The sequence below is a fragment of the Ostrea edulis genome, chromosome 4, assembly GCF_947568905.1.
Source record: "Ostrea edulis chromosome 4, xbOstEdul1.1, whole genome shotgun sequence".
NCBI lineage: Eukaryota > Metazoa > Mollusca > Bivalvia > Ostreida > Ostreidae > Ostrea > Ostrea edulis.
In genome coordinates, this window is record NC_079167.1 from 24,718,356 (window position 1) to 24,743,946 (window position 25,591).

At 37.1% G+C, this 25,591-nt stretch overlaps 3 protein-coding genes across 3 annotated transcripts in view; all 3 read left to right on the forward strand.

Annotated features, from left to right (window-relative positions):
• The window catches only part of LOC125667235 (receptor-type tyrosine-protein phosphatase alpha-like), a 198,616-nt gene that overhangs the window by 1,182 nt on the left and 171,843 nt on the right, over nt 1-25,591 (forward strand). The gene's annotated exons all lie outside the window — the stretch shown is intronic.
• On the forward strand, nt 118-23,327 carry LOC125674134 (multiple epidermal growth factor-like domains protein 11). The gene is made up of 8 exons (XM_056162361.1): nt 118-302; nt 1,751-1,861; nt 1,959-2,126; nt 2,222-2,425; nt 9,916-12,916; nt 14,276-14,314; nt 16,683-16,847; nt 17,759-23,327. Exons 1-5 carry the CDS (start codon nt 221-223, stop codon nt 11,472-11,474), a joined length of 2,124 nt encoding a protein of 707 aa, XP_056018336.1. The 5' UTR covers nt 118-220; the 3' UTR covers nt 11,475-12,916; nt 14,276-14,314; nt 16,683-16,847; nt 17,759-23,327.
• On the forward strand, nt 17,573-23,327 carry LOC130046539 (uncharacterized). The gene is made up of 2 exons (XM_056162364.1): nt 17,573-18,401; nt 20,678-23,327. Exons 1-2 carry the CDS (start codon nt 18,146-18,148, stop codon nt 21,625-21,627), a joined length of 1,206 nt encoding a protein of 401 aa, XP_056018339.1. The 5' UTR covers nt 17,573-18,145; the 3' UTR covers nt 21,628-23,327.

Below are 25,591 nucleotides of genomic sequence, written 5' to 3' on the forward strand. Positions count from 1 at the left end.
GCTTTTGACTTTCACTCCACTCAGCGTTTTACTTCAAGCCGGCTCAGATAGGATGGAAGTGCTGATGACTAGGCGGAAACCATGTGTGAATTATGTGAGTAAATTTAAATAGAATCAGTGTTTACTTAGTCGTTTTAACATAGATGTATTTTTATCATTCACTCGAGTTATAAGGATTAAAACCTATTGTGTACAAAGAAATATTTACTACCGTAAAGGAATGAGAAAGTGTATAAGTGTGCAAATGGAGATATTTCAATCAATTCTGATACTACAGCTATTCCTCGTAACAGTTATAAAAGGTTTGTTTATGTTTTCTCAACAAAAGATACCTTTTTAAAATCAAAAATAAGGGAGGTCTAAAGGCCGGAATGGAAGTAGTGATACTTAGAAGAGTACCAATATCTCCGCTAATAGTCATTATATTTTTATTCGGTAAAACATCTCATAATCTATGGGGTAAACCTTTCAGAATATATGCAATGATTTGAAAATCAAAGATGACAACTAATACAAATCCCTGCCAGAATGAGCAGTGATCGAAAAAATTGGTTCCGAAATAGAAAAGTGGGTATCAAATATTTTATTATAAATCCTCCTATAGTTCATTATTTCTATTCGGTAAAATTTCCCATAAAGCATAGGGGAAGACAATTTAAGAAATATAAATAGAGTTGCATTTATTTGCTGGAAAGTGTTTGAAAATCCTACCGGAATAAGAAAATATGGGGAGAAAATAGAGAAGTCATATGAGTGTCGTTGTATTATAGAATCATATATCTCAAAAATATTGTATGTTGATTTATTCGGATAACTTTCCCACTATCTACGAGGCAAGATGTTTTAAAGCATGTAAAGTTTGTAGAATTATGTGCATGTTTAGTATGTGAAAATCCTGTCGGAATGAGTCGAGATCGTCAAAATTTCATGCCCAAATAGGCGATCGAGTCGATGTTTTTAAAGTAAGTGTGAAAAATGCATTCAGACGGCTTCCGGAGTTCGGGTAATGAATGGTTGTCTACTAAACATTATCGTGAATAAAAATCAAATTTAAATACTATGTTGAGTTGTTTATTACAATTGTATTATTGTTTTTTAATTACAGTTCGATTTTGACGTTCTGGCAGGATTTTTATATCCTTACCATTAACAAAATGCGAAAAACCATATATATTTGTAAAGGTCTTGTCCCGTAGAGTTTTGGAAATTTATCCGAATGATATCATAAAAATTGTTTTAAGAGATATTACAGATTATGTAATACATACTCCTTCACGAAGCCTCCATTTTTTCACCACATGTACATGCACTCATTCCGGCAGGATTTCCACGTAGTAGAAATCATTTAAATGCCACATTTGTTATGTTCTGAAAGTGTTTGCCCCATAGATTGTGGGAAATGTTTAACGAATGAGAAAATATGAGCTATTCTAGGAGATATAAAGAAATATGTGACACTGGCTACACTGGGAAAACACCAACATTTTACAACTTTCGTTTATTCCGAGAGGATTTATATATTTTTTATCACAAAGAAAATGTTAATACATGTATCTTATGAAATTCTGAAAGGTGTTGCCCCATAGATTATGGGAGTTTTTACCAAATAAAAATATAATGAGTATTAGCGGAGATATTGGTACTTTTTTGAGTACCGCTACATCCATTCCGGCCCCGTTTCGGCCTTTAGTATTGTCCGGTTACAAAGTCTAAACTATTCATTCCTCTTTACGTAATTTTTTGCTTAAAGGTCAATGTTTTGGAAATGGCACCTGTGTCTGTCATTGTGTAGACTGCAGTGAAAAATGTGAGACTTGTTTGCCTGGTTGGGGTGGATCCAAAGACTACAATTGTCAAAGGCGTAAGACAAGAATTCACTTGAGTTATTATCATAGAAAAACAAAAATTACGTGTACGTAGAGAAGCGAATCCATCAGCATTGTCAAATTATATTTTAGGAAACGTGTTATATCGGGCAGCAGCAGGAGATGATAAGGACGATCAAAATAAATTACTAGATGAAGATCTTTCAACTTCTTTAAAGAAAAAGGGCTCTAAGCCATTTTTGAGAGTCCAACTAAATCAGTCAATAACAATAGACAAACTAGACATCACCCTTCTTCTCGGTAATAGAATCTACAACCTTTTTGTAATTTGTGATATTTCTGAAAGATGTTACAGTATCAATACAAAATAATTTACGAAATATTGTATATTTTAGAGCGGGGTGTAAATTATACAGTTTACGTCAAAGATGTTGCGTATGTTAGGTCTACGAATGTGACATGCAACAAGTTGGAACAGAGTGACAACATCGGGAAGAGAACTGTGTCAATAACTTGTTATAAACCGCTTTCTGGAAAATATCTTGAAATCGTTTCTTCAAAGAACTCACGTGTAGAAGTGTTTGACATTCAATATTTTGGTAAGTTTTACCTTTTCATTACCTTCCCTGAGTCAAACGCTGATTCACTAAAGTACATGTCACCTATTCTTCGTCGTGTCTCATCTATGTCTTCTGTTGTAGTTTTGAGCATTTTCAGCTTCTTAAAAATTGCGTACCTAATTTTCTCTGAATATCATATGTAGATACGTCTCCTTCGATGTAGGAAAACAATAAATGTATTTCATATAGTGAATTGTATATAATCTTATATTATTATTTTTACCTCTGAACTTTTTGCACATCAAGTGAGGCCATAATCTAACCACGAAGATATATCCCCTGTAAACAATGTTTAAGTGGAAAATTCAGCTCACCTATTTGTGTGTCCGTTATCTCACTTTCGTTTCTCCGAAGTCACTTTGTAATAGAAATATAGTAGAATGCATTGTTGGGTGATTTACCGTCCTAGCCTATACCATAAGAATTTACCTTTCTTTTTAAGGTAATATCTGGAAAACCTGTGATTTTCATGAATGCTGGACCAAATTTCACACGACAAAAAGTCACGGACAAAATCACCATGAACAATAAGTCACAATAAGAAATTTAATAAAAGTAGGGCAAAATATCACAGAACAAAACGTCACAGCTGATAAGAATATGAAGAAAATATTGGTTTTTGTATAAATTTTGGTAAAGGTTAAGAAAATAGATATGTAAAATGTTATATGTTGTATGAAAATTTTGTTTTAAATTTCCAAACTCTAAATTTTAATGATAATGATTTAATAGTCATTATCAATTTTTTATTCCCTTTATCTTATTCATTGTGAAATATGAATTCGAGTTTTTATAAGAATAGAGGTTTTTCTTATTGATTAAGCTTTGTGGTGATGCTACATTAATGCTGATAATTAAGATTGGTGTCTTTTCACTCTCCATTATGTCAAAACAAGTAGTAAGTGGAGTCACATGATAAATTAAGAATTCAATGGTTTAAAAAAAAATTTAATAAGGACCCGAAAGTGCTAAATGTGGCCTAAACAAAACTCATTTTGGAGACTTTTTGACCTGTGAATTTTAATACTGTCTGATCAAAAGTCATCATTGTGATTTTTCCTGTAACTTTTTGTCCTACCTATTTTGTGACTTTTTGTCCTATAGCATGTTCGTCTTCCGATTTTAACTTTTAATTCCGAGAAATGAATCTCGAGATGTCACACAACAAATATGCTTACATGTGTGACCAGTGTATTACTACTCAGAACCAGTCATTTAGCCAGACACAGATGATTCTTAAGTACATGTATATTTGTCAAGGCCATATATTTGTAATCTGGAAGGTGTAATAAAAGTTGTCCTTGATCACAGACACTGTAGATATTCGATTATCAGAGTTTAAAGAACCTTGATACACTGCACATTGAATAGTTCTAATACGTCTACATTTTCATAAGTTACACTGTAATAGATACATGTAAATGTGCTGCAATAAAATCATTATTTTGGATTGAAACTATAAGATTTTTATGAATGTCATAAAGAACCCTACAGTTTCCGCTTGGTGTGTCGGCGTTTATAGTGTTATATATATATATAGAAGTAGAAAATAAAGCGCTCCCTATAGTTGGTTTGCACACTTCTGGGTCAAAAGATCATAGGAATAAAGCATGTAAGTTGATACAATTTTAACACTCGTAAAAAAAAATAGACATGAAAATTACCACTAAGAAGTGCAGATGATATTTTGTTAATTTCATATTTATCTACTTTGAGGTGGTGAAGTAGGTTTAAAGTGTCTAGAAAATATGTCTGCTCGCTACTTTCACTTGCAATGTTTTCTATTGATTACAGTCACTAGCCCTCTAAGATTATCCCAATGAAATAATACATTACATATAGAGGTGATAATCGTTCCTAGATTTTATTGAAAATCCAATTATTTTTTATTCTGAAATGGCAAAGTAGTTCGATTTATCGGCCGGTTGCTCCCCCCTCTTTTATGGCTCTTGGTAAATGGTAGTGAAAATGTCAGTTTGAACCGATAAATTAAGCCATTCATTGACGACCCCCCCCCCCCTCCCAATTTTGGATTGAATCACTTTTATGGCTGTTATTTGTTTTGTGGTGTTTTTTTTTTTGGGGGGGGGGGGTGGCATTTTGAAATACTTTTATCAGCTCACTAGAACTGAAAACTCAAGTTTTAGCTTTAGCGCTTTCATTTCAAATCTTCAGAAGCTTCTGAAGATTTGAAATGAAAGCACTAAAGCTTTACTAAACGTTTTCGTGTATATTGTTTACCTATACTTTTACCGATCATTGCGAAAAGTAATTATTACCTACCTACCTACCTACCTACCTATCAAGTGCGATGGGACTCCAAAGTGCGATGGTATGTGCCTAACCCCGATGGTGTGACACGTCAAAGTGCGATGGTCCTCGCTCATGCGCCAAAGTGCGATGACCCGACAGGCCAAAGTGCGATGGTGTGACACGCCGAAATCGATTGGTTTGTAAACGACACAATGTTTTGGTACCGACTGTACCAACCGTGTGTTTTTTTCACCAAAATATCAGTGCAAAATCCATGTACAAAAAATAAGAATAAGAACTTATTTCATTACCATTTAGTTGTTGTGTTATTAAACACAAAACACAAAATCGTATAGAATATTTTGTATTATAGCATACCCCCAGGAATTTAATACGTGTACGTCAAAGTAATAAATGATCATGAATTAAAGAATGTTTGGGCGAAGAAGATAGTTCGACAACAAATGTACTTTGCTGTTCTCACTATACTCAACAGTGTGAATCTTGCAGTTGCTGTCATCCATGTAACATTTCTTCGGATTTATTCTGAAAGACGTTAAGAATAACGTCACACTGATATGACGTCGCAAACGTTATTGAACTCCGCACCATCTGACTTTGGTGTGACCATCGCACTTTGGCGTCCCTAACGTTAACAAACCATCGCACTTTGGCGCAGACAATCCCACTTTGGCAATGACCATCGCACTTTGGCGTCCCTAACGTTAACAAACCATCGCACTTTGGCGCAGACAATCCCACTTTGGCAATGACCATCGCACTTTTGAGCGATCATCGCACTTTAGAGTCTTACGTATATATCTTGAACTTAGAGTTTTACACATATATATACCTTGAACTTAATTTTATCTACTTTTATATTTACTTCATATTTTGTGTATATATTCTTTATGGCAAGATACAATGGTGTTTGATCTTTTCTTGGAGTTTGACCTACTTTTAAAAAAAACTACCCTGATGTATTCAATTTCTCCTAAAGTATTTAAGGTAGTGCTTTCATATTTTGTATATAGGTTCTTGTTGGCAAGGGTTTATTATTTTGTGAAGTTTGACATTGTTACATTGTATCTTGACCTTAGAGTAGGACCTACTTTTTAAATATCTGACCTATTCAATATATCTTGAACTATTCAAGCTAGTACTTTCATATTTTGTGTATAGATTTCTTCTGCCAAGAATTTTTATTTCCTATTTTGACCTTGTGACTTTAAAAATTGACCTACAATGTATATTCAATGAAACGTAATCTGTTAAATATCTTCAGAACTACTCTGGGCGGGGCTTTCATATTTTGTATATAGCTTTTTTTTATGACAAGATGTTGTGATACAATCGTACATGTATTCGCTCTTGTGACCTTGACCTACTTTCTTTGAAAACCTGACCTAATCAATATTTCCTTAACTATTTATGGGAAAGCTGTTGTACGTTGTATATGGATTGTTTATAGCAAGACCTAATCAACTATACTTATGTGTTTGACCCCGTGACCTCGAAGTTGAACTAATTTTGTCAAAAATCTTACCTATTCATTACCGCCTGAACTTTATAAGATGGAGTTTTTATAATTTTGTGTGTAGATTTCTTAGGGCAAGGTCTTCATACCATACCATAATCTATGATGTTGTGACTTTGGGTCTTATCCAGGTTTCCAGGCAATCAACGCTTAGATTTTCTCAAATCTGAGATTTCTGAGAAAATTTGAGTTTTTTTCACCTAACTGTCACCAAATAAATATTTTCTCAAACTCAGATATGTTTTTGAGGTGTTTTTTTCACATTTGAAAATTTTCTCAAATGCGCGTGCCACCAAAATATTTTTGAACTCAGCTGAGAAAAATATTTCAGATTTCTCAGAAAATCCCGAGATTGGTAAATAGCAACCCAAATAAATCTCAAGTGTATTTACTCACAACAAAGTGGCTGTCAGACGACTTCGTCAACGCAGTCGTCGTAGGGATGTAATGCTTGTGAGGACAAGGAGAATCCTTGACAGGTCCAATCCTTTGGAAGGGTTTAGCGAGGGTGATGTTTTTGACAGATGTCGTTTATTCCCTGTCACCATTTTCTTTATAGTAGATTTACTTAAAGAAAATCAGCTGTACAACAATCGTGTCAAGAATAATCTTTCCCCCACCCCTATCAAGTCTTGATTGCGATGCTAGTTTTTGCCACTGGGTCATATTATATGACGCTGGATGGCTTGATGTTTCTAAAAAGCGCATCAGGCAGAGCAATAAGGGTGGTCACGGGCGTGTTTTGTCATTTGGCAGAGAGATTTTATTACAATTCCCAGCCATGAGAAACTTGTGCATATCAAGACAGTATTTCACAAGATAACCGGTAAGGAATTCCACTTCAAATGTAAATGTTGTCTGTTACAAGCTATTTTGTATTTAGTGACCATGACCCTTACATTAATGCGTATCTTGAGCCCGAGTTCAGTAGCCCCTGTCAATAAAAGTCTCGTTACCTTTCATTTCTCCATGAAATAATGAAAAAAGATTACTAAAATATATCATATGTCAAAAAACAACTGTACACGATAAATGATAGCTGTGTCACCGACAGGCACTTGGAATATGAACAACTACTACGCCCTCCCCCTCCTGATTTTTTTTGCGGCAATAATATCTCTGAAACGCGTGGATTCCACTTTATTTCATTCCTCTTTCGATTTATATAATCGTTTCACGCTTTTTTATAAGCTTTAGAGATTGACCCTCTACCTGTATATAAGAAGTTAAGAAACAAAAATTCATAAACAAACGGGTCCCGGCTTCGGGACTCATTTTCCAAGTAATTGCAGCGTTACCTAAGGGATTTTGGCAAGTGGCAGGCCAGGAAGATATCATACTGAAAGTCTCTTCAACTTAAAACCCATATCTCTTTTATTTGTCACAATAAAGTGCGTACATTGATCGGAGAGGGCTTCTTCTCTTCCACTGGCAGCCACAGAGGAAGTCACAGAATAAGAAATGAGTTATGTTTCGTATGAATGGTCCACAAAAATCCTGAGAATAAGCAAGTGTCAATGGGGTATTTTATATACAGTTTACCTTTATTTTACCGGTAGAAGGCCAATCTCTAAAGCTTACAAAAGGTGTCAAATGATTACATGAATCGATAAAAGAATGAGATAGACAGGGAATCCACACATTTCAGAGAAATTGTCGCCGAATAAAAATTATCCAAAGGGGGGGGATTTCGCTGAGAAAAAAATCAGAAGGGGTTGCGGGTATAGTAGTGTCCATACTTCATGTGCCTGGGCTTCTCCATGTGAAGCTATTGAATGATTCGAAAATTACATGTAAAGCACAAGCCAAAGCGTTGTAGCTAGTGTAAACAACAAAGTGAAAGTGGATTTTATTGAAATTAAGGCCCCCTGTAACAATGAAAACATGTTGAATCATTTTGTCAAATCTCAACTCAAGTGAGACGACTCGGAGAAAGTTTGGTGGCACATTTTAGCAAAATCTCTGCTGAGATGAAAAACGTGAATTTGAGTCTGGGTTTGAGTTCGAGATGTTTTATATCTTGTTGTCCCCAGACCAGAAGAGCAAGATCATGTTAGTCATATTGGTGTTGAGGCATCTCTGTGTTATGTGAATTCATTTTCAATTATATTGTTATCCTTTGGGGCTAGGTTGGAGCCACAACATGGGGTTGTTGTTTTTTTATGGGAATATAGATTGATAAAAAAAATATCAAAAATCAAAATAGCTGAACAATGGCAGGGTGAAGGTGAGAGATTTGGCCCATGACCGTCTTGTTTATTTAGATGTAGATTTAGATGTTTGTGTCAAAACTTCTTTATTCTCATTTAAAAAAGATTCTACAACGTCCCTGGATAATACCATAATGTACGCATTCATTGCTGTTTTAGGACTCTTAGACTATGTGTAAGTACCATTGTTAGTGTATACCCCCCCCCCCCCTGAAATACCACACTGTAATAAATCCAGCAGCTGGTAGAAGGGTATCACCGGATTTTTTACATTTGTGTAAAATTGAGAATTGACATTTAGACTGTAAATTGGTTGTTTTAGAGCATGAGTAAGTGGTATATGACGTGACAAATACTCTCTCAGAGCAGGAACTTTTCAAAAGAAAGTCTGCTAACGTAAACGTTTGGTCCTCTGTATCCATGATGTAAACAAATCGAATTAAAATGTAAGAAAAAAATTACAAAAAGTCTGAAATGAAAGCAATATATATCGTATACATGTACATGTATATATTAAAAGGCTGCGTCCATGATTGCATCGTGTGTTTCCCCTTTAACATTTGATAAGCATGAATAATTAGCTTAAGGTCATTCAATATGGCGACGTTGTGTTTTGTTTGGGTTTTTTACGTCCCGTCGAAATTTTGTTCCCTCATATTTAGACGTCACCAGTTGTAGGCGAAGTAACACAATTTTAGACCTATGCTTAGCGCTCAGGGCCGTAGCAATGTGGGTTCTTTAACATGACAACCCTTACCACGACACGGGACCTCCGTTTTTAAGGTCATGTAAATCTCACTTCTAAATGCCGAACGTTTGGCTAAGGAGCAATCACTACATATATTTACGTCTTGGGTTTAACGCGGCCATGGTACGAGCGGAGCTCAAACTCATGGCCTGTTGGAATCAAACACTGTACACCTGAGCTACCGCGACCGGTAGGCGACGTTCTGTGCGCAAAATATCTATTAGTCACATAATTTTCTAGTTTACCAAAGAAATTGCATACTTTTAGACTTGCTAATGAAGTATTTAAGGAAAGTCTTGTTAACAAAAGAAGGCTAGTACCTTAGGATGAAATTAACGGGGTGTATTCTTTATGCAGAAGATTAAGGATGCACTTTTAAAGATTTTTTCGCAGCACCCATTGCTTCTTGTTGTAGACCGTATGTGTATAATCGTCCCAAAGTTTTGCATTAAAATTGAAAACCAATTAATACAAGAAATCATGACACAAAAATCAAGTAAACGACTCTCTTTATCAGTTCTACATGTAACACCATTTTGATACAAAATATTAATGTATCAAATCATTTTTGTACTTGAAAGTAATTATACATTCTTCTATACGATTTACTGTCATTTATTATATTAACACACTCATGATTGTGCGAAGATAACTTTTTCTATTGACATTTTTAGGATTCGTCATGTTCAGTTCTAAATTTTCTTTCTTTAATTTTCATCAGAATGCACCAACGGAACTTTCGGTGAAAATTGTAGCAGTACATGTGCGTCAGATTGTGGTGTTGACTGTAATGTCACTGCAGTGGATTGTGTTTTTCAAAAGGGTTTCTTCGGTAAATTTTGCAACCAGACATGCCCGGAATCGTGCGATGAAAATGGATGCAATTTTCACACAGGCGAATGCTTAAGTTGCAAGAATGGATATTTTGGACCTCTGTGTGAGAAAAACTGCTCATTTGGTTGTCAGGAATCTTGTGGCAAGGTATCTGGAAACTGTACATGCAAACCAGACTTCTACAAAGCTGACTGCTCTGAAAAATGTTCATTAAATTGTAATAGTAAGGAATGCGAAAAAAGTGAGGGAAAATGTTTGGCTTGCAAAGGTGGATATTACGGTGATTTCTGTAAAAACATATGCATTGGAACCTGTGAACAAGGATGTGAAAGATCTACAGGTATATGCCGTACATGCAGAAAAGGTTTTTACGGTCCTTCCTGTAATATATCCTGTATGGAGAATTGCATGGGAGACACCTGTTCTAGAAAGGGTGACTGTCATCAGTGTAGACCAGGATACAAAGGGAGACAATGCAATGAACAATGTCCAAAACATTGTACACAATGCAAGCAATATGATTATGAATGCTCTCAATGTGAAAATGGGTGGTTCGGCCAAGGATGTGCTAGAAAGTGCCCAACTACATGTGGAGGAAATGGTTCGTGTGAAATTAAATCGGGTAGATGTTATGTGTGTGTCATAGGATATGTTGGCAGTAAGTGTGATCACAAATGCAGTCCATATTGCGATTTAAATGCGGCATGTGACATTGACACTGGGGTCTGTGAACGTTGTATTGCTGGTAGACATGGCAGTCACTGTGAAAGACAATGTAGCCAGAACTGTTTAAACTTTACATGCCTAAGTAATCAAACATGCAGTCAGGGATGTAGCGATGGTTGGTTTGGCGATAAGTGTAACCAAGAATGTTCTGCAGCTATCGACGATTGCACAAAATGCTCCTTAGTCGACAGTAACACTCCAGTATGTCATAAATGTGCAGATTCATGGTTTCTTAATAAATCGCAATGCTTCAAGTGTCCAGAAAACTGCTCCTCTTGTGAATCTGAAACACATTGCACGATGTGTAGTAATGATGTTAGCTACGGTAAAACATGTAACATTCCGTGCAGTGGTGATTGTATAAACAAGACGTGTGACATGACTGGGAATTGTCTACATGGCTGTAACAACAATAAATACGGTATTGAATGTGATAAGGACTGTGCAGAAGGATGCAGTTTATGCAATGATGCATTTAGCTGCTCTAAATGTGAAGAAGGATGGCTTAGTCTACCTAGTCAACAAAGTCCAAAGGCCTACAAAATGTGTTGGAGCATTGAGTACATTTCATCTCTGATTGAAATGGAAAGTGTTTCGTTTCATTCAAATCACATGGGTAAGTTCTTCCTTTTAATGACAGATATATATCCGTATGTGACAGAATGTTCAGAATTCATACAGGTTTTGTACATGCTCCCTGCACAATGTGTTACACATTAGAGAGAATGTATAGATGGCAGGAAAAAATCTCCTAAAACTGAAATTACGCATAGTAATATGCATTAAAACAATTCCAGCTGTATTACGAAACAGAAGTAAGTATATTTTATACTACCATCTTCATATTGAACTGGAATTGTGTGTCTCTTTGTTATTTGAATTGAGAATATACATGTGTGATGAGGCTTACCCAGATTAAGATGAATTCTCAATCCGAGGTTTAATGATGCTGCCATAAAGAGCAGTTGAACGTCTAAACATGCACACCCCTGTTAGAAATACAAACTTTGAAGATTTGACATGATAAAAAATATAAATTATATATTAGGTTTGGGTGATTCTATATTACTCGTCTTACGTTTTCCCTCCTTTGATTTTAAAATTTGATTATCAGATATGTTTGAAATAGTAAATCTGAGAAAAAGTACACAATATAGTCCACACTGTAACAAAACCAAATGAAGATTGACGAAACTTAGCAGTAAATTGTATTGGTGGAAACAAGACTTTGTTAAGAACAATATCATTTTCACTGAACAAGTTTCTCGAAGTCAGCCCTACTTTGTCGGAGTTTTCCCTCACCAGCTAGAAGATACCAAGTAAGCTGTATTAATTTTATAATATACTCGCTTTTGAAAGAATATGTATAAGCTTTACTTGGTAACATCACCAATATCTGAGATGATAAAGATGAGACGATGGAAATGGATCGGACATGTCCACAGGATGGGAGCAACATCAATCCCAAAGATCGCCATGAGATGGACACCAGCAGGAAAGAGAAATAGAGGGAGACCAAAGGAAACATGGCGGCGATCAGTAGAGAAAGAGATGAAGGAGTGTTGATGGACTTGGGGCCGGATTCAGAACATGGCAGCAGACAGACAGAGATGGCGATCCTCAGTGAAGGCCTTATGTGCTTTGTAGCACGAAGAGAATTAAGTAAGTTACTTGGTAATATTTGACAAGATGTGATATTAGTCTTGCTTTCATATTTGTACTGATATAAGTCGGTGCTTAGAATGAATTCAAAATAAATAAATGATGTGTAAAATGTTCCTGATAGCATAAGCTTGATAAATGGACCATATAATGAATGACAAATGTTCAGGACTGTGTAAGCTTGCTGAATCGATCGGAATATTTATGATTCTTGTTAATAAATAATTCTACTTCCCACAGGCACTTGTTCATGTTAGTGATAAAAAGTTGTATATACACAACACAAGGTACGTATGTATACATTTTAAAACATTTCACCGTCCACAATCTTTCCCTTTTGTAATAGTTGCTTCTACAGGAATTGAGGTTGGAGCAGATTTTAAGAAAATCATATCTGCACCAAATGAAGGGCGAAGATGACAAACTGATCAATCTCATAACTCCTATAAGCAATACAAAACAGAGAGTTGGGCAAACACGGTCCCCTGGACACATTAGAGGTATGTGACGAATGCTTTTGATAGGCCCTATAGTAGGACACTGTGGCTATTCAGAATAATATCTGCAGTATTTATTGCCATATTGCATATTATTCCCGTGGGGATCCGGATTCGAATAGGTCTTCAGTACCCTTTGCTTGTCTTAAAAGGCGTCCTTCGAATGAGACCGCAAAAACCGAAGTCTGGTATCACGGCAGGTGTGTCATGATAAGCATCTCGTCATTCAAAGAACGTAAGTGGCGAGTATAGACCTAAATTTTGTAGCCATTCACCGGGAATGCTAACGTCTTTACGTGAGTGAAAAATTCTCCAGCGGTACGTTAAGCAATATACAACACGAACCAAATACCATACTAAGACATAACGAAAAACCACTTAGAATGTATAGATTTCCCGTTTCTATCAGATGATTTGAATTTGTCGAACGCATTTGATGCGGGTTGGATTTTCTCAAAATCACCTCTCAACTCGCGTATCCATAGCGGTAAGCTAGTAGTTATATATAGTAGATTTGTATCGATTTGTCGATAAGGTGCCGGTAGGCATTGGAACGTTAAGGAGCCCTCACTACTATGCCCAAGAGCTTCATGCATGGATCAATATTTGTGGCATTCTACAAATAAGCCGGTAACGTTTCTACATGAGTGAAAATTTTTCGAATGGGATGGAAAATATGATACAAAGAAACTTTTCATGTGTCTTTTAATAAATCAATCAATTTGAATCGAAATTTGTCGACAGCATTTGGTGTGGATGGTTTTTCGTGAAATCTGTTGGCCGGTGTGCGTTATTGATGTAAAACGTATACGGTACCAATTTTGATGCACCAGATGCGCATTTCGACAAATAATGTCTCTTCGGTGATGCTCAACCGAAATGTTTGAATCCGAAATAACAATGTAACAATGAAGTTTTAGAGCTATTATAGGGAAAAACAGTGTGCCGAACAAGTCGAGTCAAATTCGTCTAAGGATAAAAGCTATGCGTGAGGGAGATAATCCTTAATTTTGAAATGAATTTCTAAATTTTATAACAGCAATTAAATATACATCCGTATTTTCAAGCTAGTAACGAAGTACTTAGCTACTGGGCTGTAGAGACCCTCGGGGATTAACAGTGCACCAGCAGAGGACTCGACCCAGGGGTCATAATGTAAAACTTATACGGTACCAATTTTGATGCATTTATCATTTATATGAATACCAGAAACATATTTATTATGTAACTATGCTGTATTCTATTCATATGCAATATATATTTTCATTACATGTTATTTTTTTTCAAGTTTTATGGGATACTATCAGAATAAGATGATTTTAGAAGTGAAAGTTTTGTAGTTTAAAGCTTTATTTCATTTAGGAATGGAAGGGATTGTAAATACACTGATTGTAAAACCAGGTAAGGCAGTGTTTTCTGTATCACTAATAAAGAAAGTTTGTCCCTGGAATTTGCTTCTGTCAGACAATGCATATTTGTGAGGATGTTTTGTTTCCAAAACCCATATGATAGAAAAAGCAATCTGCAAGTATTGCATAACAATACATGCAATTAACCGCCTGCAAGTCAAGTCGTTAGCTTAATATTCTGCGTAAATTAAGTCTGTAGTATATATGCGCAATAAAATGCAAAATAAATCATGATAAAATCATAGTAGAAAATACGATGATAAGTCTGTGCATATTGCCGGGAAATTTCAATTGTATTGCTTTTTACATTTTAGGTCACCTGAGTCATTCAGTCGACCTATAGCTATCTGTTATTGTCCGTCGTCGTGCATCGTTCGTCGGTCGTGAACGTTTGAATATTTTCAGCTTCTTCCCAGGAACTGCTGAACAAAGTTCAACCAATTTTGATATATAACATCTTTATGTAAAAGGAAATAAAATTTGTAAATTTCATGGACCCAGAGGCCAGAGGAGAGTGGCTGAAATAATCAAATTTAATGTCGTTTTCAAAAATCCTCTTTATTCCTTGTCTTCAGTCAAACTATAAACATGATATAAGCAAAAATCCCAGTACCAAAACTTTGAAATTGATAGCCTTAAGTTCAACGTGTATGTCCCCTGTATGATGCTAAGTTGTTCAAATAATAAAAAGTCATTATATGTTTATAACTGTTATATCGCACAAAACTTTACTTTGTTCCACTGAAAGTTTTAGAAAGGTTATTTAAAGAAGCCACAGCTAGTCTATACTTGGATTTTTAACACCTGAATATAGGCTAAACTCTATCATTATGGATGTTGCGAATTGCAGGCTCCTTAAACCACCGTGGGTCATGGATGATATTCTTTCCAAATCATGCCGCTAGTTCCTTGAGCTCAAATTTACAAATAAAGGAATAAATGCCGTCAACATCAGCAACATTATTCGTCATAAAAAAAGTTCAGTCGTGTATTCCAGCTTATTTCAAGTTCAAGTCTACAGTCTACACCCAGTATTTCCTACAAATATGCTTCTACTATTTCATCCAAACGTTTTAATTCTAAACAAACTTTACAGTGCCTAGATATAGATTACCTTAGGCCTAGATAAATAAATTGTGTGTTTCCGGTTTCCCGAACGACCCTAAAATATATTAGCCGACCCTGAAAAATAGATGCAGGGTTGTTAGTGGCAGCTGAATCGGCGACCAAAAAAGATATTGATGCCTTCCAAGTTTTAATGTCGAAAAGACGAACATTTCAATATTAGGAAAAAAATATCCAGGTAACTTTTGCATAACTATGTCGGTGTAATATGCATTTTTCAAAAATAGTTTTACATGTACACAATATGCTTTAATCCTGATATAAAATGTCATACTGTCAAAGTTGAATTTTAAACAATAAAATGTTCAAATAAAATAAAATATTTACCCTACCTACCTACCCTATTTTTTCAGGTTGGAATAGGAAACACACTATTTATTTATCTTGGCCTTATACTTAACCCACCTACGTGTTCTTGTCCTTTATCTTCCTTCAACTGGACATGTCATTACTGGTGACGTTGATATAGTTGAAAATGAGGACCTCAAATCGCTAATTCTAGAAGGTCCTAAATACAGATAACCCCTGTCTTTCAATTGGCGACAAAATTTCTCATATTCAGATGTCAATGGTTGTCTTTCCTTCTTTCAGTTTTTGGAAAGAATCCCATTACATTCGCTTTATTTCCTTGTGGACTAGTCAAATTTTCTACACCATATACATTATCATTGCATCCATATGGAAATGCAGTACCTAGAGTTCTGATCCAGTAATGTTCTTGTTGTCTACGAAAAGGGGTACTTAATGTTCGATTGTTTGTACGATGGTAATTTGTTTTCTAAAATCCCGAATCTCATGGACAATATGGAGTGGTCTGGGGAATTAAAATGTTTATCGTGAAGTTGGTTACCACCACTATTTATTTGAAATCTGTGTCCCGTTATTCTTTTATCAAGTGAATCCTTAGTTTCTCCCGTATAAATAAAGCCACATAGGTTACACTCAATAACGTAAACAACGCTAGAAAATTTGCATGTCAAATGATGTAAAGTTTTGGTTCAGAAAATACGTCCGGTGAGATTACTACTAAATGGATTTCTAGTGATTAGTATATCACAAGTTTAACATTTTTACAGAGCATTTTGAGATCGAGCACACGAGATCTGAAAAGGAATCGTCAAAAATATCTCTTAAAGGAACATGGCCATATTTAATTTGGGTATATGAATTTTCATTTCTGTACCAAGGTGACTATTTGACGACAGTACATATGACAAATGTTTCATATCTCCAAGGATAATCAGAGGGACACCAACCAATCTGTCAGAGCCTGTGCCCCTTACAGACTCCATAGAGTGACGGTCTAACAAGCAGTATGAAACATGGCAGGGAGTTGAGGATTGCCGCGTCCACGATAACAAACTTCTGCTCCTCTGGATATGTTATAATGGAAGAAACTGGTAAGTACACGTGATGTATTAAAGTAAAGAAAGACAAGAATTTTTCTTGATAACTTTTAAATGTGGTATGAAGCATCTGTTTCTACGTTGTATAAATGAAAAGAAAGATAGGGTATAAATATACCCAACACTGTCATATTGAAGTCGCAAGGTGAATAAATCCAGTCAAAAGAGGACGAGAGATAGGCACCAATAACAACATAAAGCCTCATTGCAGGTAATGCAAGGTGAAGATAACGAACAGAGATCAATCTCATAACTCCTATAAGCAATACAAAATAGATAGTTGGGCAAACACGGACCCCTGGACACACCAGAGATGGGATCAGGTGCCTAGGAGGAGTAAGTATCCCCTGTTGACCGGTCACACCCGCAGTGAGCCCTATATCCTGAGCAGGTAAACGGAGTTATTCGCAGTCAAAATCAGTATGCCAAGAACGGCTTAACAATCGGTATGAAACACGCCAGACAGCATTTGACCCAATGCGAGGTTGTATTGACGAACTAGATAGTTATAACGACCATAGAATTTGCGAAATGCTGACTTTAAACGATACTGTTGAAACCCCAGTACCATCAACTTGTTTGTCAGTAGCTTACCTCGATATGAGAAAGTGAAGTTCGCTTCTTCTAAGCTTCTTTATTTATACACACAATTACAGAGTGTACACTTACCTCAAATCAATATTTAAATGAGGTATATCTATTTATCTATCTATCTATATATATATATATATATATATATATTCAGAGTTAACTCATTAGAGTTCACTCCTTTTATGCCGACCAGCAACTCATCATCAACATATACAAAGAAAGATAACTCTCATGTAATGAGAGTGACATGCACGTCTTCAGTACATGCTTATAAGAGCATGCGTAACGAGGAAGCTTCCTTTTCCAACTTGTAGCTGCTGCGATTAAGACGTGTTTAACATTCCGAATCTGCAGACAATCTCTAAGGCGTATCCTTGTCGACACCAACAACGGTCTCACTTGTAGGTATACTGTAGGTAAAACTGGACAGTACGGTAGGTCCCTAATTTTCCTTTTTAGTTCGATAATGCTGCATTGAATTCCTGATGTTTGCTTAAGCCTGCGTCTGAGTTTCAGTCATGCCTCATGGCGTCGCCATTTTGAAAAAACGTGCGAATTCAATTTCATTTACAATTTAGCTATTAATTATCAATTAATAAGTATTAATTACAATTTCCTTTATAATTACTGGAGTTAGATATAATTATAAATATAAACAGATACATGTATATATAATTTATAAAAGTTTACTGTAGTTCATCATGCTCCGAGTTAAACGGAGGGCCAGGAACGCTCCATATATTGGTCCAGCGGCTGGGACAAGAGGAGCCGCATCCAGGACGACGACGGCTCACGCCTCTGCCAGACCTACAACGGTGACAACTCACATGGCCACTGACCTCCCTACTCAGCTTAGCCTGCCAGTCATCCCTCTAAGCACTCCGCCAGTTGTGGACCCTCATCAACAGGTTATGGCTAACTTCCCAATTAATGAAAACAGGGGAGAACAAATTTCAGGTGAAAATGTTACCAATACCATGCACTCTTATCATGAGCCTGTCATAGCACCACTAGTTAGTGTTGGCGACGACTTGGCCGTTCACATTGAACAAACAATCAAGGAAAAAATTTGGAAGCGAGATTACATTGAATTATCTAAGTTAATACAGTCTGAATTTGAAATTTCCTATGAACAACGGGTTTCAGTTGTCAATGGCCAGCTTGTCATCCAACCAAAAAATCCACCTAAACGAATTACATCAATACATACTTGGACAGATGCATTTTTAATCTTCGCAAGTATATACTTAATGAGGCACCCTGTTGATCTCCAGGGCATCCTCAAGTATATGCACATAGTTAGACTGGCAGCAAACAGATCAGTTAGTGGGTGGATTGAATATGATAGGCAATTCAGGCTACGCCTGTCAAAGAATCCCAACATTTCCTGGGGTTCCGTTGATGCTGAGCTATGGGTCTTGTTTATTTCTAACCAAAGCCAGTCACCCCCCACTCAACCGACCCATAAATGTTTCGACTTTAACTTTACGGGTTCATGCCTTCGCCAGCACTGTAATTACCTCCACTTGTGCATGTATTGTAATAAGTCGCATCCTAGACTACATTGTTGAGTCAATCAAAGTAATCCATCTCCTCAGGCTAACATCCCAAACCCAACATCCAACCCTCAACCCAGGCAACCGTTAAGTCAGCACAATTTTCGTCCCTTCAACCCCCGAGCACAATCCAATTCCCATCAACGTCAAAGAAATATGGGACCTAGGTTCAACACCCATTAATCATTCCATTTTGAAAAATTACCTTCGTGATCATCCTGATACTCAGTTAGTCCAGCACGTTGTGAATAGTTTTAGACATGGTTTCAGTTTAAATTACACAGGATTAAGACTCTTGGTTTCGGCAAAAAATTTGAAATCTGCAACTCAGCATCAGGTAGAATTACTCCAGATAATTCATAAAGAAATTAGTTTAGGTCGTATGGCTGGTCCTTTTCACCATCGCCCTTTGTCAAATTTAAGGTGCAACCCAGTTGGGGTTTTGCCTAAAAAAGATGGGAGTTGGCGACTAATCACCAACTTATCTGCTCCAATTGGAAATAGTGTAAATGAGTTTATCGACCCGAAATTGTGTTCAGTTGCTTACGCATCATTTGATCAGGCTATCCAAATGATTCAAAGGTTAGGGCAGGGGGCATTATTGTGCAAAATGGATTTATCTCGTGCCTTTAGGTTGTTACCAGTACATCCTGCTGATTTTTCTTTGTTGGTTATTTGTGTAGGTGATCAATTCTTCATTGATAAATGCATGCCATTCGGTTGCTCTATTGCTTGCGCAACTTTTGAGAAGTTTTCCTCATTACTACATTGGATAGTAGCTACCCAATCACACAACAGTAATATTATTCATTACCTCGACGATTTCTTGTTTGTTGGTAAGCCATTGTCTGATCATTGTTATAACCTCTCTCTAGTTTTCAGACAAACTTGTAGAGCAATCGGGGTTCCAATCAATGACAAAAAAACTGAGGGTCCAACTACCAAACTTACATTTCTAGGTTTGGACATTGACACAATTAGCCAAACAATCTTCATCCCTGAACAGAAGTGCATTGAGCTCAAACAAGCCTTGGTCTATTTATCGTCGTCCTAGAAGGTCACACTTACACAAATGCAGTCTTTGTGTGGTTCTTTAATTTTTTTTGCAAAGGTAGTCCCAGGTAGTCGGGCATTCAACCGTCGATTTTATAATTCTACCATTGGTATCCGTAAACCACACTTTCGACTTCGTGTCACAATAGGCATGAAACAAGATGCAAGGGTTTGGTTAGACTTCCTTGAAAACTTCAATGGCCGTGCTCCATTTCCAGATCTCCTATGGTCATCAAATACTGCGTTAAACCTATTTACGGATAGCTGCGCATCTTGCGGAGGCGGTGCATTTTGCAACAACAGTTGGCTTGTTATTAAGTGGCCTAGTACCTGGGATTATCAGGTTCTCCGAGACATAACATTCCTCGAGTTAGTTCCTATTCTGTGCGCATTCTGTGCGCATTCTGGGTATGGGCGGGTAGCTTTGAGTCTAAGAAATTGTTACTACATACAGACAATTTGGCTTTGGTCCACATCTTAAATTCACAATCGAGCAAATCGCAAAGGGTCATGCAGTTAGAACGCCCATTAGTGTTGCTCTGCTTAAGACACAATATACAAATAAAAGCGGTTCATATTCCTGGATGTCGGAATTCCATTGCTGATGCTATTTCTCGCTTTCAGTGGGACCGCTTCAAATCCCTTGCCCCACAGGCAGAGAAATATCCGTCACGGATACCTCCAGCAATATGGCAAGTCTTGAGTATCGAATAGAAGCACATTTAGCAGCAGCAGATTCCAAAAACACCGCGGCTACTTATAGCAGGGCTCTAGACTCATTTACAGAATTTCGGTACAACCTTCCATCATTTTGGCCACCTTCTGTGGACCAAATTGTTTATTACTTAGCTTATCTATCAGCAAAGAACATATCATTTTCCACAGCAAAATGCTACTTAAGCGGGCTAAGTTACCATTTGCAAATTCAAGGTAAAGAAGACACAACTAAAGTTTTCATTGTTAAGAAGATGTTAGAAGGCATGCATCGTTTAAACCCATTAAAGGACATAAGGGCACCTATTTCGTTGCCCCTATTAAATCGGGTTACATTGGCACTTCCTTCAGTCTGTAAAAATTATTACGAGGCAACTTTGTTTACTGTTGCTTTTCATTTGGCCTTCTTTGCATTACTTAGAGCTAGCGAGCTAACAGTCTCTACAAACACTTCATACGCAATTTCCATTCATGGTCTTGGGTTCTATAAGAACCAAATTAAACTGCGTATTAGGGGTTCGAAGACTGATCAGTATGCAGTGGGTTCCATTGTTCAGATAGATCTCAATCAGGAAACCTCTACACTATTTCAATCGTTACAACATTATCTGCACTCTAGACCAACATCACCTGGCCCTTTATTACTCCACCTAAACGGTAAGCCACTCACTTCTTATCAGTTTACTTCAATCTTGCACAAAGCATTACGGTTCATTGAAGTCGACACATCTACATTTAAATTCCATTCATTTAGAATAGGGGGTGCAACCCATATGCATCTCTCGGGGGTCCCAGAAGAACATATCAAAATTAAGGGTAGATGGAAGTCTAACGCAGTTAAATCCTATATTCGTGTATGAATTGTCATTATAGGCTTGGTGCTTGCAACATTATACTGGTCACTAACAGTATGTTAAGTTTGCAGGTATCCACACAGTCGTATGGATAGTCGGATCATCTTTGATATATCATGCATGCAACTACACTAAACCCTATTTTGGTAATCAGCACCTCAACCTACTATCCAAGAACATTGCCATTAGATGGTTTGGTCAGAGGGGCATGACCTGGGAGCATATGGAATCTAAGATCCAAAGGCTAGTTGTTCAATTTGGTCCTCCCGATGATTTGATGTTACATTGCGGTGGTAATAGCATCGGGACCATGTCACTTAGACAATTGCAAAGATTTATGAAGCAAACTATGTATACACTTTATCAATTATTGCCAAATTGCAGATTCATTTGGTCTGAAATCTTGCCTCGTACTTATTATCGTCATATGTTCTCATTAAATTCAGCAGAAATGTCCCGCAAGAGAATAAATAGTGCAATGAGTGCATTTATCATTCAACGGGGTGGGGGTTATATTTCGTACCCTGATCTCAAATCATGTTCCCCGGTCTTGTTTCGAGACGGGGTACACTTAACTGATATTGGTCAAACTATATTCCTGAACACCATTCAGGGGGGCCTTTTCACTATTATTAGGGAGGGGGTTCAGCACTTTCCGCCTCGAGCAGTTAATCGAGGTCAGTTGATCCATACTGGGCAGTTCGTCATGGCAGGGGCCAAAATTTGCAGCATGTGGCTGATGTCTATGCGCACCTTGCTTCACTGCAGGTTCTCGTCGACATGTGGCCGAATTTTGAACTTTGAAGCCTGTCCTAGATTTCTGTTGTTTTCCAGGGTCTGGGGCCAATAATTGGGCTTCTGTCATTTTCTCATTTTCATTGATATTGCTATGCCATATACTGTTGACAAAGTCGGTGTAGCTCATTGTCGTTGTACATTATTGGTGTTTATATTTGTCATTGATTCACCTTGTATACTCATTTGCCATAGCTCGTGGCACCGTTGTTATTGTCAAGAATTTGCTCTATATATATAAAGCCATGACAAAAACTGCCAAATCAGTCTTGGTGTTGATGTGTCGTCATAATCAGAGTTAACTCCTTAGAGTTCACTCCTTTTATGCCGACCAGCAACTCATCATCAACATATACAAAGAAAGATAACTCTCATGTTATGAGAGTGACATGCACGTCTTCAGTACATGCTTATAAGAGCATGCGTAACGAGGAAGCTTCCTTTTCCAACTTGTAGCTGCTGCGATTAAGACCCATCCCACCCAACCCGTTTCTGATATATTTCGGATATTTCTGTTTTTGTTTCAATTTTCTTTTCAGGTATTGGGCGATCCTTGGAAGCATACCGATACATAATAGACGTCGTGGCTTTATACAGATGTGTATTCTGGTGGAACCGTTGGTTCTTACACTGACTTGGCCGAATTTTGAACTTTGAAGCCTGCCCTAGATTTCTGTTGTTTTCCAGAGTCTGGGGCCAATAATTGAGCTTCTGTCATTTTCTCATTTTCATTGATATTACTATGCCATACACTGTTGACAAAGTCGGTGTAGCTCATTGTCGTTGTACATTATTGGTGTTTATATTTGTCATTGATTCACCTTGTATACTCATTTGCCATAACTCGTGGCACCGTTGTTATTGTCAAGAATTTGCTCTATATATATAAAGCCATGACAAAAACTGCCAAATCAGTCTTGGTGTTGATGTGTCGTCATAAATATATATATATATATCTGTAAGACTCCAAAGTGCGATGGTCACGCCAAACCCCGATGATCTGCGCCCAACCCCGATGGTGTGACACGTCAAAGTGCGATGGTCCACACTCATGCACCAAAGTGCGATGGTCTGACACGCCAAAGTGCGATGGTGTGACACGCCGAAATCCATTTGTTTGTAAACGACACAGTGTGTTGGTACAGACTGTACCAACCGTATGTTGTTTCACTAAAATATCAGTGCAAAATTTATGCATAAAAAATAAGAAGTTTTTTTCATTACCATCTAGTTGTTGTGTTATTAAACACAAAATTTAACAATGCAAAATCGTTTAGAATGTTTTCCATTATAGCATATCCCCAGGATTTTATTACATGTACGTCACAAGTAATAAATGATCATGAATTAAAGAATATTTGGGCGAACCAGATAGTTCGACAACATATGTACTTTGCCGTTCTCACTATCCTCAACAGTGTAAACCTTGCCGATGCTGTCGTCCGTGTTGCATTTATTCGGTTTCATTTTGAAAGACGTTAAGAATGACGTCAAAGTGACGTGACGTCACACACGTTACTGAACTCTGCACCATCGGACTTTGGCGTGGTCATCGTACTTTGGCGTGGCCATCGCACTTTGGCGTCCGTAACGTTAACAAACCATCGCACTTTGGCGCAGACCATCGCACTTTGGCGTGACCATCGCACTTTGGAGCGACCATCGCACTTTTGATTTTTGCATATCTATCTATCCAAATGTGAAAAATTGCCTCAGTGTCCGGTAATCAATAGGTAAAATATTAAATAAGATATGACAACACGTTGTAAAACGTAAGCGCTTTCATTTTTAAAATCTTCAGACGATTTACATTATGAAAACAAATTATGTTGTTATGACAATATAATGACGTCACAATACAGAGAGAATCATTTGGAGCGTATTATTGTGACGTAATACAAAGAATTTGCATTAACCTATTAAGCGTAGGTGTAAATGAGCGAATGAAATATTTTTCTTTTTCTATCCTTTCCACTAAATTGTCCGTGAAAAGTTTGTAAAAAGGAAAAACGTTAAAATGGCCGTTTCCACACACGTCTAAATATTCACTCAGTTTTATTTTACGGTATTCCGGTACTTGAATATGTTGCTTATGTGCACGAATTCTGGCTCTAAGAATTTTTTCTGTCTCTCCGATATAGATTTGTTTACATCCGCTACATGTAATAACATATATTAAATTCTTAGAGCCACAAAACATATCCGCATTTACGGTGAATTCCTTCCCGTTGAAATTGAAAGTTTGTCCCTCCTTTATATATGGACAAGTTCCACACCGGGGATCTTTGCATCTGTTGACTCGGGAATCAGATTTTCTATGACATTTGGATGAACATAGTATTCTAGAGATATTTTTGGTTGTCTTTTATTTATACAGAGAAAAACACCAACATAAAGCAGAATGTTTTGTTTAAATTTATTTTTGGCGAACATTGCCCATGGCTTTTAAAAGTTTTGTGGGATGCCATTCAACACAAAACACATGGGCAAACCCACACAACATTATCAAATTCAAATGCAACATCATTCAAATCATCAAAGGTTCACACATATATAGACTGCATTAAAAAATGACCACCCCGGGTAAACCGCGGATTGGTACTTATTTATGGAAATTTATTTCAGCATACCAAATAAAATTGGATGTTATCTACAAAGCTCAACTGCACGAGTATGCACATAAATGTCAATCCACCTCAAGCATACGTAAAGTTTCACATTCAGAGTTCACAGTTCAAATGTCACAGATTCAAAAGATCAGACCCAGATTGTATGCCTCAGTCAATCCACATTAAGCATACGTACTTGTTTCACATTCAGAGTTCACAGTTCAAGTGTCACAATTTCACAAGATCATACCCAGGTTGTAGGCCTCAGTTGCTTTGGTGTGCGCAAACGCCACATGACAGTGAACCAATCACAATGGTTCAGAGTCATCCCACACATGAGGGAACACCCAAGCAACTGGACGACCCCCACGAACCAATTCGCCCTTCTAACTGAAACCATCGGGATATACCCGCCCTAGTTTTAAAGTGAAGAATTCAAGCCCCCCTTATAGAGTATTTAGGAAGATGGAATTACCCATCTCATTAAGATGGACCCTATCAGGCATCAAAAACTGAGAAATGTTATGGATTAAGTCTGGATACTCGATGCAACAGCCACCTAACTT

Bases quoted from the DNA above. Each gene is read 5' to 3' on its own strand.
- LOC125674134 (XM_056162361.1), top strand. From the start codon at position 221: ATGAGAAAGTGTATAAGTGTGCAAATGGAGATATTTCAATCAATTCTG. The intron at 303-1,750 runs GTTTGTTTATGT...TTTTGCTTAAAG, and splicing joins CCTCGTAACAGTTATAAAAG to GTCAATGTTTTGGAAATGGC. The intron at 2,127-2,221 runs GTAATAGAATCT...TGTATATTTTAG, and splicing joins AGACATCACCCTTCTTCTCG to AGCGGGGTGTAAATTATACA.
- LOC130046539 (XM_056162364.1), top strand. From the start codon at position 18,146: ATGCTCCGAGTTAAACGGAGGGCCAGGAACGCTCCATATATTGGTCCA. The intron at 18,402-20,677 runs GTGAAAATGTTA...TCTCGCTTTCAG, and splicing joins CAGGGGAGAACAAATTTCAG to TGGGACCGCTTCAAATCCCT.